This window comes from Arctopsyche grandis, chromosome 3 (genome assembly GCF_051622035.1).
Source record: "Arctopsyche grandis isolate Sample6627 chromosome 3, ASM5162203v2, whole genome shotgun sequence".
In the NCBI taxonomy this organism is placed as follows: domain Eukaryota; kingdom Metazoa; phylum Arthropoda; class Insecta; order Trichoptera; family Hydropsychidae; genus Arctopsyche; species Arctopsyche grandis.
In genome coordinates this window covers 8,684,248-8,698,650 of record NC_135357.1, presented here as the reverse complement: position 1 = coordinate 8,698,650, position 14,403 = coordinate 8,684,248, and the positions used below count along the sequence as shown (strand labels likewise).

The following is a 14,403-nucleotide window of genomic DNA, read 5'->3' as shown; positions in this document are numbered from 1 at the left end:
TTTTGATCTTTTGACTTAAGATCTTTCGATTTTCGATCTTTGCCTTCAGATATTTGCGTTTTCGGTAATTTCACATTCCGGCCCGTCACGGAGACCGAAAAAATACATGACTGTGTTTTGAATTAGCGAGGTTTTGAACCATTTTTTTCATATTAAAGAATTAGATATAAATATTAAATTTATTATATTTTAAAGATATTAATAAGATAGAACACATGACCGACATGTTTATTTTAATTTTTTTTATCGAATAACTTAATATGCTATAACCCATTCAATGATATTTCATATTTTATCATATTTTGATAATAATATTTCTAAGTGATAGACATGACTAAAAATGTAGAGAATTGGTGTCATAATTCCTGTATCAACTCCTTTTCCGAAATCACCCGTTGAAATATCAACGGACACAACACTAGTGTATTATATTAATTAAGTTTTTCCAATAACCCTATCGTAGTAAAGCCTGAACAATAGGAGATTCTATTTTCATGTCTGCTAATAAAGTCATATCAGGTTCAACGCCCATTACAATAACCATCGTTTTATTGACGGAAACAAAGCCCGAATTTAATCTGGCCTTTCCAAATATTACACACACGGAATAAAAGGTACCGTAAGATACGTCCACTATAATAGGGGCGATAAGCTCTTAATATCCTTACAGTATGTTACTACATATATATGTGCGTACATGCGTCTATTCAATTTATAATGTTCTCAGGTGGTGATCGAGATTATGAGTCTTGACGCACCCTAGCAGGGGCGCAAATTGAATATCAGACGAGGGTCAGTACAATATAGAGCTGGGGAGGATGAACGGCCTTAATGCAAAACGAAGGGCCTTTCAGACGTGCCGATGTACTCGGCACTAATTGAAATATGACAATTTCAATTTGGAGATAGGGAGGCAGACGTGGCTGAAAGATTTCGGGCCATTTGTTTGCGAACAGTTTTCCTCGGGCGATAATTGAAATTCGATTCGAACGAGCACTTTCTTCTTATGGTTGTATACGATGACGTGCCTCTGCGTCATATTCGCTGAAAGTTGGTCCATAGTATAGGACTAAGCTTCAGGCGATTTTAGGATATTCGCTTGAGATCGTTGATAGCAAGCCAACAGCTCGGAGGACCGGTTTAAATCACTTGAAGACTATTTGATTAGGGTAGGATTTCTGTGATTATTTTTTGGGAAAATGTTCTTCTCATTGAATATACATAATATGTATGTAGGTATGGAATACTAGTCTTATGGAATACAATTAATATCTTGGGGAAAGTTTCTTAGCACATGCTTAATGTGAGTTAAATATTGAAATGGCCATGAGTGCGAGGCGAGTCACACGCCTAGAAGAATGGATGAAAGGACAAAAGAAGTGCTGGAATAGTACTTCTGATAATGTAAAAGTGTGTAAGGAAGGTCGCAAGGGTGATCGGTGAATGGAATTAGAAAAATGTGTAGAGTGAGATGGATGAGAGTTGTGCAAAACAGAGGCGAATGGAAGCATATTGTAGAGGTCTTCATCACTTCACATATTTTCTTAGCTTCCTTGCGGCCTTCTTTTCACCCTTTTTTATTCTCTCGGGTACCAATCTAGCACTTATCTTGTCCATCTTTCGACCCAACCATTGCTTTTTAAATTTCTTCACTCTTTCCATGTATGTACATACATATATCATTGTCATACTTTTCAGCCACGTATTCCGTTACCTATCTCTCCCCGTCATACCAAGCATACAGCATATAAATAATTTTTATCCGACATAACCAGCAGCGTGGTCTAATGGTCAGTATCGAATTCTTTCGTGCTTGGTGTCACGGGTTCGATTCCCACTAAGAGTCTCGTTGTTGGCCAGACCTTGGTTTGTCGAGGTCAATCGTTTCTTATCAGAATTTTCCAATTTTTCTGATTTTCATTGTAACGGTTCCTGTAAAATTGGCTCTTCCTTCCCAATTTTCTGTGTTGCAAACCTTGAGTTATTGTTATATCCCAGGTTTCGCCAGATTCTCACCATAGATATCTCTGTGGTTGTTTATCGAATGTAAAAATTCGTATTGTTACATGAAAAATGTTATTAATCGTATTTATACGATGTTTGTAATATCTGACCATAGATGTCAGGTATTGTTTCGATTTTCATGTGTATGTATGTAATAATTATATATTTAGATTTAGTTTCGTTAATCATGAGTGTTGTCTTGTAATAAATTAGCCATAGTGATGACCTGGAGCTAATCTGTAATATCACTATGGCGAAATTGTAAAAAAAAAAATAAATAAATAACCATTTTACATGAATTGTACATCATATTATTGGATGCGGTGCATCCGCTCTAAAATCGCCAGACAAATTGAACGACAGATTAACGGACGGCTGCTTTAAATGCAATTCTCATCTTCTCGAATGATAGATTGCACGTCAGATGACGGGTAACCTTTCGATGTGCACAGATGCAATTATTAAAATTGAGTTGGATCTTTCAGGCGAGTTAAATAAGGCAAGATTCGATAAGTTCCGAATCTTGCCTTATTAAACTCGCCAGAAAGATCCAACTCAATTTTAATAATTGCATCTGTGCACATCGAAAGGTTACTCGTCATCTGATGTGCAATCTATCATTCGAGAAAACGAGAATTACGTTTAAAGCTGCCGTTCTGTTAATCTGGCGATTTTAGAGCGGATGCACCAAACCCCATATTATTATAATATAAATTTTTGTCCGTCATCTAGACGTGTTGGACTATTATTTCATTCAACATTAATGAATTATTGAGTACAAATTAAACAGCCTTCTTCCATTTATGCACAATACCTTTTCTCAAATTTATTGCAGGAAAATTCGGTCGACTCAAGCGCGGTTCGTTACACTATTATGAAAATAATAAAAGTGCTCGAGGGGAAATTGCTTCACTAAACGAGATCGTTATGTCATTCAACGCATACAAATTACACGCGGTTACACCGAGAAAATATTCATTTTTTCCACGCATAATACGAACATTATCGTAAATAATATTTCCGCTTTTATTTTTACATTGCGAAACGGAACGGTAATTACATTACTCTGAAGTTTTCCGCGGCCGAATTTGCAATATATGTAGGTATTAAAAGTGAGGACGCAGAAGAACATACGCCCGAAGCACCACAATGGTACGCACTTTTCTAATGAAAGGTAATCAAAACGCGTGTTCGTAATGCGATATTGAATTATGCATAAATCATGTTTTCGGGAAAGTACACGCTCGGATAAGCCACAAAATTTGAACATAATGCGAATTATGTGCCCGTTCACGTCGCTTTGGTAAATAATCTCGTCGCAACCGGATGAGAATTCGAGATATTCTCATATGAAATTGAAATGGTGAAATTGAACGACGAATTGGCATTATTAAATACGGAATGTAATTTAAAAATCGATATATTCAAATTAGTCACGTAATTGAATATTACCTACGTATATGCATATGTATTTATATGTGTAATATATTGTTTAATTCCATTACAAAAGTTTCAAGCTTTTGTTAAAATTCATGATTAATCCAAAGAAGTCAGACTGATTAATGATGTATATGGTATTAAACTTGTAAATAAATAAATTTATAGATTATAAATTTGAAATCATATTCAAATAGTGGTAACATAGTCGTTTGGATGTTTTTTTTTATGGGGAACCGTTTCAACAATGAAATCAGATAAATTGGCAAACTCTAATAGGAAATGATCGAAATGTTGAGTCAAAATATCCAAGTCAGCATGGCCAGCATTTCAAATAATACTCCGAATAATTTTTTTTCAATCGAGGTCGGCCCAGTGCTTGAGCCCGGGAACCTCTCGGTGGTTAGCATTAACGCAACCACTGAGCTACATATTCTACTGGCTGTATATGTAGTATATTAAATACTATGTAGGTATGTAAATTAAATTTTCATTAACAAATATTGATCATTGATTGCTATAAACAATTGATCTATTAATTATTTCATTTATTATCTATTTTAGAATTAAAGACGGGTATTTGAAGAGAAATAAATCAGATTTAGAAATATTAATTTATAGTATAATTTTAATACATAAACAAATAGCTGAAGAAAATTTATGAAGTATGTATATAGTATGTGATGATAAATAAATCGAAAACAACATAAAATGAAAACCAATAAGAAAAAAAGTCTAAAAAATACATTCGTAAGCGGATTTATCGTTTTTTATTGCGGATTTATTGTTACCTATTGAACGTTTAATAGTATTTTTTTACAATTTTTGTTTTGATGAAAAATAATAAATGAAAGGAATTTACATATGGAAAAAAAACTAGAATGGTAAAAGCGACTTGTGAAAATATACTGTTTCTTTTTTATTTATATGTATCGTGCGCGGACTTTTGGCTGAATGGACAATTGGTCGAGGGACTCTTGGTCAAATGAACATTTGGTCGAACGAACATTTGGCCGAACGGAAATTTGACCGATTATGAACCGAAATTACTCAGAACTCACTGAAAACAGATACATTATTCAGAAATCATTAAAATTTTATATGTTTGATAAATTTATACAATTATAAATTTCATTCGGTCAAATGTCCATTGGCCTAATTTCGTTTCGGCTTAGTGTACGTTCGACAAAATATCCGTCAGCCTACACCCATTTGGCCAATCATTCGTTGGCCTAGTGTCCATTCGACCAATAGTCCATATGTATATGTAGGTATATAGATTATGTTTCAGTACAAAGGACCTTTTTTAATATGTATTTTTATTTCAAACTGACCTCAAGTAAGGCTCAAAGTTAACTACAAAATTTAATACATTTACATACATATTTAAACACTTGATTATAATAATTTTACAAGAAAATATTACTTTTTTAATACTGTAATATCGTAACCGAATACTAAAGCTTTCAATCTAATTTGCTTTAGTGTAAAATCCAACTTTAATTTAAAGTTTTCCTGTCCATTACGCACGTGCTAATTACATATATTTACGAAAGTGTTAAAGCTTACCTGTAATATAAAACAATTCGTATGAAATATTGAACGAAGCATACATTTTCAAATGTGTTCTGTACGATTATAGATTTTCACTGGAGATAAAAACTTTTTGTTATGGCTTCAAAGCCGCTCAATTAGAGATAATTTTCGCGGTCGGAAAAACGACGAGTCGGCACGCGACGCCCCGGAAAATTCGCATCGCGGTACCGCACACCGCGAAAAAAATCATAATGGAACGATTTCTAAATTATCAGTCTCGCGCGAATGTTTTCGAATAATCTCGTGTATAACGACAGCAAGACGGGCCCGTTTTTATCGTATGTAAAAAGTAAAAAAAATAAAATAAAAACTAAACAAAAACGTTGTAAAACCGCGTGGGAAAAATCGCAAGGCGTCTTACCACCCGCTGCAAAGGAAAATTATGGGGCCGCGGGGACTCATATTGAATTTTCTGTTTTGACGAAAGACGAGACCCAAAAAAGAAATTGAACTGCGGCTCAGGTGGGGTTGGCATGCGCACCCCATTACACAGGGTGTTCACAAAAGGTCATGTGGAATATATTGTCAGGAAAAAAACCCCCATTCAACCTTGCCTATTGTATAATGCATTAATTTATTCGACGTGAAACCGAATACGCACATAAATAAATATATATGTACATATGTATATACATATTTTGAATGAAAAGCATATATACACAAATAAACATTACTTTGTACATAAAGAAGACATTGTACTTATTGTTATCAAACTGTCTTTTAGAATTAGAATTAGACAATCTTTGACAAATACAACTAGAAGATGGATGTTCTGCATTACGATCAATTTATGATAATTTTAAATGGCGTAATAGTATTCTGCTTTTACGTACGAGATAAGAACTAATACGAAAGTGGTTTAGATACAGTGTATCTGATACACAATAGAAGAATAGTATCCTATTTATAGAAAAAAAAGCTTTTGAATAGATTCTTTGTACTAGATATGTTTACTTTATCCCACAAGTAAAGAGAACACATTCTTATGGCCTTTATTGTATTTGTATATACATATGTACATATGTACATATATATATATATATATATATATATATATATATATATATATATATATATATATATATATATATATATATATATATAAATACAGGGTTACCATTACTATCGCCTGATGACGCGTTCGCGACAAAAAGTCCTCAGCGTATGAAAAACGATCGGATAAGAGATAAAAATGACCACTAACACGAAAGCCATGTGAAACGTAAAGGAGGTATGTAAAAAGCTGTATACAACAGTCGATAAGGTCTCGCTACCCATCGACCATTGACCTCTCGATGCTGAGAGTACAATCTGTGTATACATATTCGGCGGATTTGTTCCGTGCTTCATTCGGAGCTGGCAGGTTAACGGATCAACAACAATAAGTCTACCACTACTCCCCGCATCTTTCACTTCGATCTCAGAAGCTCCTCTACACGTCCATGCTATGATATTTAAACTATATATGTATGTATATAATAAAATTAGAACAATCGTTAGAGACATTTTCTAACTTTTACATAGCCACTGCAGGAGTACCGCAGGGAAGCGTGATAGGACCTATAGTGTACCCGATATACACTGCTGACATCCTGACAAGCCAAGAGACATTCATTGGAACATTTGACGATGACAAAGTCATTATTTTATTATTATTTCATTTCATGACAAATGTCATTATTTTCTGGCCACAGTGTCATATTGGGGTGACATGTGAATACACTGTGGTATACTTGTATATTAAAATAAATAAATTATGTCATCGAGTGAGTCGCAAGCGGAAGTGGTTGAACGCTTGCAGCGTGCACTGAATAAAATCAACAAATGGACCAAGGATTGGAAGATAAAACTGAACGAGCTCAAATCAACACAAGTCATATTTACACTGCGACGAAATGATATCAGAATTTCATCAACGGGATACAAATTCCACAAGCTTTCTCATCCAAATATTGAGGACTGCATCTCGACTTAAGGCTTACATGGAGGTATTATATTAAGAAAAAAAATTTAATTCGAATCAAACAGAGAGAGATGTATTGGCTAGTAGGAAGACACCCCAAATTAGACATGCACTGCAAAAGATTAATATACCAGGCAATTGCGAAGCCAATATGAACATATGGCATACAACTGTGGGGGTGCAGTAAGCCATCCAATATCGAATATGTGCAAAGATGTCAAAACCCGTTTCTGAGGATCATTACCGATGTATATAGCTTTGTCACAAACGAAGAGATCCACAAGGACCTCAAAATCCAAACCGTAGGAGAAGTTATCCGAAACTACAAAGCTTCTATGTCACCCTAACATAGAAGCTTTGTAGTTACTGGACACAACTCACCAGCAGAGACGTTTAAAGAAAAAAAAGCCTCACAAATTGATGGTCTGAATGTGAGATATTCAGAAGCCCAATTCACAATTTTGGGGGACGGAGTGGTGATTCCGTAGTGCCCGTACATGACCTGAAGAACAGCGATATCACTGGTGATGATTTATCGGGAATTGATAAGATGGCACTAAATAAAAAATATTAACAAAATAACACAATTTTAGATTATGTATGCATAAATATTGAATATATTCATGAATTTTGATCGCAAATTCCCATCAATAAATTTTAATTTTATGTGTAGGATTTCTCGCGGGGGCCGCGAAAATATTCAATAGAAAGTACAAATATTCATTTATGAATATTTTTCCACATTACATATTTAGGGAATGTATATATTTAAGGAAATATTTCTTAAACTTGAATGAGGATGAAAGGAACAATTGGATAAGAACACTTTTTGCCAAGTCCTTAAAATATGATCATATAACGTGGACAGCCCAAGAAGAGTTGATATATCAGATCAGATAATTTGCTTGAAGTGGAATTTAATGAAAAAAGTATTTCAGAATTTTGGTTAAGGTGACAGCAAGAATATCCTGCTATTGGAAAAGAAGCCCTGGTAACTCTTATTCCTTTCGCGACTACGTACCTATGCGAAACAGCATTTTCGTCATTACTTATTTTAAAAAATAAGCAAAGGTCATGCCTTTCCACGGAGACTTTGAAAGATGATTTGCGAGTTAGCATTTCTGACATTGAACCCGATATCGATTTGTTATGTAAAAACATGCGACCTCATCTATCGCATTAAATTGTTTCATGTGTGTATAGTTTTTATTTAAAAAAAATATGTTTTTAAGCAAGTTTCTATAATTTTGTGCTGAATATAAATATGTGTATTATTATTGTAATAATTACTGCCAAATAAACCTTTTAACCAGAAAAAAAAATTTTTAGGGGCCGGGAATTAATTCTTTCAGATTTAGGGGGTCGTGACATGAAAGTAATTGGGAAGCACTGGTCTAAACAACCGTCAGCCTATATACCGTTCGGCCAAACGTCCGTCAGCCTATATACCGTTCGGCCAAATATCCGTCGGCCTAGTGTCCGTTCAGTCAATAGCACGGGCTATTTATTTATTATTATAATGTATGTAATTTGATTTAAAAAATGATCGAATGATTATATAAGTTCATACTCGATTTTCATACGTTTTTAACGGTAAACTGGTATGAACTCATGCAATCATTTAATATATGTACATTTATTTATATTAGAAAAAAATGCCTTACTATACTTGTATGATTGTATGGATGACACGACTTTTGTAAGACACAATAAATACGTGAATCATAAAATAATAATGAATAAAATTTGTTGGATTTACCTGAGTGGTTGTGTACGAGTCTCCATTCCTGTACCGGGTCACCTGACGTTTTCTTCTCACGTAGTGGTAGCACACGGCCTTCCACCTGAAAATGGCGATAAACCTCTCAGTTTACTGGGTCGTTGGCTCGTCCTGGACCATAAAAAAGGGGACACCTACACGCAGAGGCACCGGGATTATAGTCCGGTACCTGTCATAACGTTAGTAATCCTGGATCACGAGCAAATTCACACGGTGCATGTACACAGCTGACCGCACCTACATATGTACATATGTACATACATACATGGTCTTGTGACGTAATTGTGACGTGCTCTTGGATGTAGGGATTTTAATATCGACAGTACCGGTATTTTACCGAAAATAAGCCTTTTGGTACTACCGGTATCTAATAAAGAAATACGAATAGTATCGATTTTTCAAATTCGTACATTTTATTTGTCGAAAATGATATCTCCATGGCTAAAAACTACAATAAAAAACGACCATTGTTTGAAAGCAGGAATAAAAGGGGAAAATACAATAAACTAAATAAAAGCTTTTAAAAATGCTCATTGTAGGGGATTAAATGTATTATTGGCGTAGGATTTCAATGTAAAATAATTTTATGCAGTATTTACGGATTTATTTTTTGCCATTTCTAGAGAAGTTGCAGTTATAAATCATAGTAGTTTGACCGCTTTTTTTCGCAACCATATGGTGCGGATTACTCTATTTCTAGAACAATTCTAAGCGATTTTATATAAGTATGCCAATAGCGAGTGTATAATCCTCCACGTGCGGATTTGTCAAAATTACGTTTTATTAATTAAAATAGAGATCCTATATAATAATAATAATAATAATAATAATAGCTTTTATTCCAGACGATGAGGAGAATAGTGCAATCCCCAACGCCCATATAAATAATATATAGATAATAAAAAAAAAAAAAAAAGTATTGAAAAATAGTAAACAAAAAATAAATAAATAAATACATAAGTAAATATATAAATATTACTGATAATAAATAATATTAATAATAAATAATAATAATAATAAATAATAATAATAATAATTATAATAAATAAATAATAATAAATAAGTCTAATAATAATAAATAATAATAATTTTATGTCTATTCAAGGCGGTCGGTGTAGCAGTTCCATCCATCGAACATTCAATGAAGAATGCAAATGAGAAGATGCAGCAGCAAGAAGACAATTAGGCGATAAAAATATACGAAGACGTAGAGAGGCCGCTCTCATCCTGAGAATGGCTTCAAAATGAGGCACATGCCCTTCTACAAACATTTGCGACGCGCTACAGCTCCTAGGTAACCCGAAAAGAGCACGGTAACAGTTGTTGTATTGTACCTTTATCTTCCTCATCGTCTCCCGCTTGTATCTGGTCCATAATTCACCAGTATAGAGGCTAGTACAAAAGGACATAAATAATTGTCTCTTAACCTCTACACTGGAGTGGAAAAATCGTCTAGCCAGCATATTTGCCCTTACACAAATGGCTCTTCTTTGTCTTTCGATGTCACGGTCATCAGATAGATCCTCCGTCAGCAAGTGTCCCAGATACTTGACTTCCCTAACAGTTTCAAGATTACGCCCATCTAAAATAATGTTGGGGACGAAATGAGGACCTCGACCGTATCGGAAAATCAGTACCATGGATTTACTCGTATTATACCGCATATTATGTTCTGCAGCATAACTCGAGCAAACTTCCAGGAGGCGATTCAGAGCTGACGGAGAAGGCGCCAAGATCACCATGTCATCCGCATAGCTGATGTGGTTACTGCATATTCCTCCTATGTGGCAACCAACTCCAGTCTGTCGAAGGCGATGTGAAAGTTCATCCATGTAAAGGTTGAATAAGCCAGGAGACATTGACCCACCCTGTCTAACCCCGCACTTCAAAGAAGCGGGATCAGAGTATGAATTCCCCCAGCGTACATGGCTGAACTGATTCCGGTGCCAGGATGCTAAAAACCTCACGATTTGACTTGGAGCTCCCCTTTTTAACAGTTTGGACCAAAGTAGATCATGATCCACTCGATCGAAGGCCTTGGATAAGTCTAGAAAACAGGCGTATACGGAAGTTTTTCGCGATGTATAAAAATCCACTACCTGTTTTAAAGTGTAGATGGCCATGTCCGTCGACGAGTGCTTCTTGAATCCAAACTGCTCATCAGCTGTCAAAAGGTAGCCACTTAATCTGCAACTCAATATCTTCTCTAGAATTTTAGATAAAATGGTGGCTAGAGCAATAGGACGATAGCTGTCAATGACTGAAGCATCAAGCTTTGATGACTTGAGGACAGGAACAATAGTCGTCCTTGAAAACTCTTCAGGTACATGTTCATGCAAAATCATCACATTGAAAAGCCTTGCTAATATGATGAAGAAATTCTTACCACTATGCAGAACATGATCCGTACTAATGCTGTCCCAACCAGTTGCTTTCCCTCCAGACATTGACCTTAACGCAGTTTCAACTTCGTCGCCAGTTATGACGAAAAACGAATCTTCTGAGATAGACATAACCACATCAGCCCTGCCCATCAAATCCGAAACAGACTCTTTGAAATGCTTGCTAAACATATTGGCAATACTCCGATGGTTGTAGATTCCATTAATATGTACCGGGATAGTACTGTTTACTGCTAAAATAGCATTTGTAGCATTCCAAAATTGCTTGAAGTCTTTATTTCTATGATATAGAGCTATCTTGTCCATAACACTTTGATTAGCGTTGCGTTGACATACCTTCAGTGCAATTTTAAAAACATGCCTAGCATGACGACGTCGGTCGGCAATTTCTCCTGTAGAAGGGCGGCCCGCTGCGACCCATTCTATGAATGAGTTCCTCGAATCTAGGTAGCGTGCCGCTACCTGATCGTTCCAACCAGGAACCACCTTAAACCTCTTATCATTATACTGATGCGTTGGTGAAGAAAATGATGTCGAAGCGGCATTTCTCAACACATCTACAATCGAATGATAGAGGTAATTAATGGAAGTCCTATGCTCAGTATCAGTGCATTTTCTCAAATTGCAATTTTGAAGATTATTATCACATACAATACGATCCAAAGAGTTAATTATTTCTAGTGAATATGCAATTATGTCGGAAGGGTTGCGTGGCATCCAAGTTGCAATGTCGCGATGACGATAATTGTGATATGGTCTCGAACGATTCAGACCATTCGAAGCAATTATAACAAAAAGCGGACGATGATCTGACCATACTACGTCAGTATGGACTTTAAAATCTTGAATGGATCCTAAAATTCCTTCAGATGTGATACAGTGATCCAACCACCGTAAGGAGCCGTGTGCGTCACTAACATATGTAAATGTATCAGATGGAAGACACGCATAATCTTGAATCCTCAAATGATTTTCTTCACAGAAGGATAGTAGTTCGTTCCAAAATAAAGAGCCAGGATGAACATTAAAATCACCCATGACAATAAAATTCGAGCGACTATGATCTTCGATAGCGGCATTAACAATGCCCAAGCAAGTAGTAAAATCTTCAAAGTTTTCTGGTTTTGCCGTCGGCATATATACATTAATAATTAACAATTCAATATCACCTTGCTGAAGTTTAATGCAAAGTAATCTCGGATTATGAAGGTCAATTTGGGTGACTGTAAAAGTTTTTTTGTACAATATACCAACACCACCATAGGGACGTCCAACTAAAGGTCCATTACCGCTGTCCACTGCAGATGTACCAGTGCCTTCAAATGATGGATGGAATCTTCTCAGGTATACAGTTTCAAATTCTAAAAACCATGTTTCTTGTAACAAAATAACGTCGGCCTCATTACATAGTTTGGAAATGTAGGATTCAGTACGTCGAAAAGAGCGACAATTATAGCTGACGATTGTTATTGTTTTGTCCCCCATTAATATAGTTTTTTCGGAAACGTCGGAAAACAATTCCGGTCTGCCATAAATCTTGCACGAGCAGTTTTGTTGCATTCGTGGCTTCAGTTGCAACAATGAAAGACTTGAAACCGCATTTTGTTCGAGATGGTAGTTCTTTTAAGGTGAATTTGAAATTTACTTTTTTCTTTAAATATGTACTAATTATTTCGACATTCGTCTCTAACGAGAATCTAGAGATGTAAATTTCAGATTCTGGAATTACAGCTTGCAATTCAGAATCCTTGCAAGTGCCTCTTAAGTTGGCACTTCGTCTAATGTTTTTTTTCGTTTTAACTAATTTGAAATTATCGTTGTTATCATTTTCAGCTAGTGGAGCGCCAGCACTGGTTGACACTCCCTGATTGTTTGCATCGTTCGATGTAACATTTTTCGAAGCGCCGCCACTGGTTGACGCTCCCCGCTTGTTTACATTATTCGATGTAACATTATTCGATGCGTTCGGCACAGGAGGTAGTTTCGATTGGCTATTATTTTTGTTGGTTTTATTAGTCTGCTTACGTACGGCATCCGCAAAGGTTCCGGTTTTTTTTAATATCTCTTCCACCAAGTTAGACGCATTCAAATCGCGATTTGAAACATCGGAAGTGATCTTGTTCATATCTTCGCGCAACTCAGCTATTGCATCCTTAATGAGAGAAATATCATTCGCCCCACCCTGAGACTTCAGTACTCTCACCTCTTCCTTCAAATCTTGAATGGCACTCAGTAGTGATGTAACATCAATCGAATCGAAAGAAACAGGAGGCAAACGTCGCAGGTTGACAGCGCCAAAATTTGGTAGAACAGACACATCTGTCTCTTTAAACATTTTAATAATGTCTTGAATACATCTTAACTTTTTTAGATCACCTTGTCGTCGTGTATCTCGCACATCAGGCAGAAGTGAAATGAGCACGTTTCTCGCCACCATCATTTCATCCTCAGTAAAGAAGTCACATATTTGGACAAGTGATACTTCATCTAGGGTGTCGATCTTGTTGCGTATGAACGCCAGAACTTCGTTTATCACCACTCTACAGGCACAAATCGTGGCCATATCGGTAGAAAGGGATGTAGGTAAACACGTCCGTCTGTGTATACCACACAACGCGAACTCCCAACGCGAAATCAATATATATATATATATATATATATATATATATATATATATATATATATATATATATATATATATATATATATATGGATTCAGGAAACAGATTAAACAGATTAAATTAAGCAAAATTTCAGCGGAAACAAAAAACCTAATTAAGCATAAAAGGAATTTAGATAGGGATAATAATAAGCAAGAATACAATCTAGTAAATAAGGAAATTAAAAAGAGAATAGTCAGGGATGTCAGGGATTTTAACAGCAAGCTAATAGAAAATACCATTAAGAATAACCGTAGCCTGAAAAAGTGCAAACAGGATCTTTTCTTAGGCAAAAACCAAATGATCGCAATCAGATCAGAGAGCGGAGTAATAATTAGGAATAGAGAAGAAATCATAGACAGAGTTTACACGTTCTATGCAAAACTATACGAGAACGACAACGGCCAATTCCCCGCTCTGGAATCGACACACGGCCAAAGGGTTCCTGCAGTATTGCCTAGCGAAGTAGAGGCCGCGCTAAAAACTGCAAAGAACGGTAAAACCCCAGGGGAAGATAATATTCCCATTGACTTACTAAAATGTGGCGGCCCCCCCCTAATT

The 14,403-nt window shown here is 35.8% G+C and overlaps 2 protein-coding genes across 2 annotated transcripts in view; both read right to left on the bottom strand.

Moving 5' to 3' along the window:
• LOC143908985 (uncharacterized) overlaps positions 1-14,403 on the bottom strand; it is a 146,225-nt gene that overhangs the window by 39,838 nt on the left and 91,984 nt on the right. The window lies entirely within an intron of this gene.
• The window catches only part of LOC143909971 (uncharacterized), a 73,481-nt gene that overhangs the window by 10,968 nt on the left and 48,110 nt on the right, over positions 1-14,403 (bottom strand). The window contains exon 4 of the mRNA XM_077428295.1: positions 8,760-8,844. Within this exon, the coding sequence (XP_077284421.1) occupies positions 8,760-8,844 (85 nt within the window). The remainder of the gene's footprint in view (positions 1-8,759; positions 8,845-14,403) is intronic.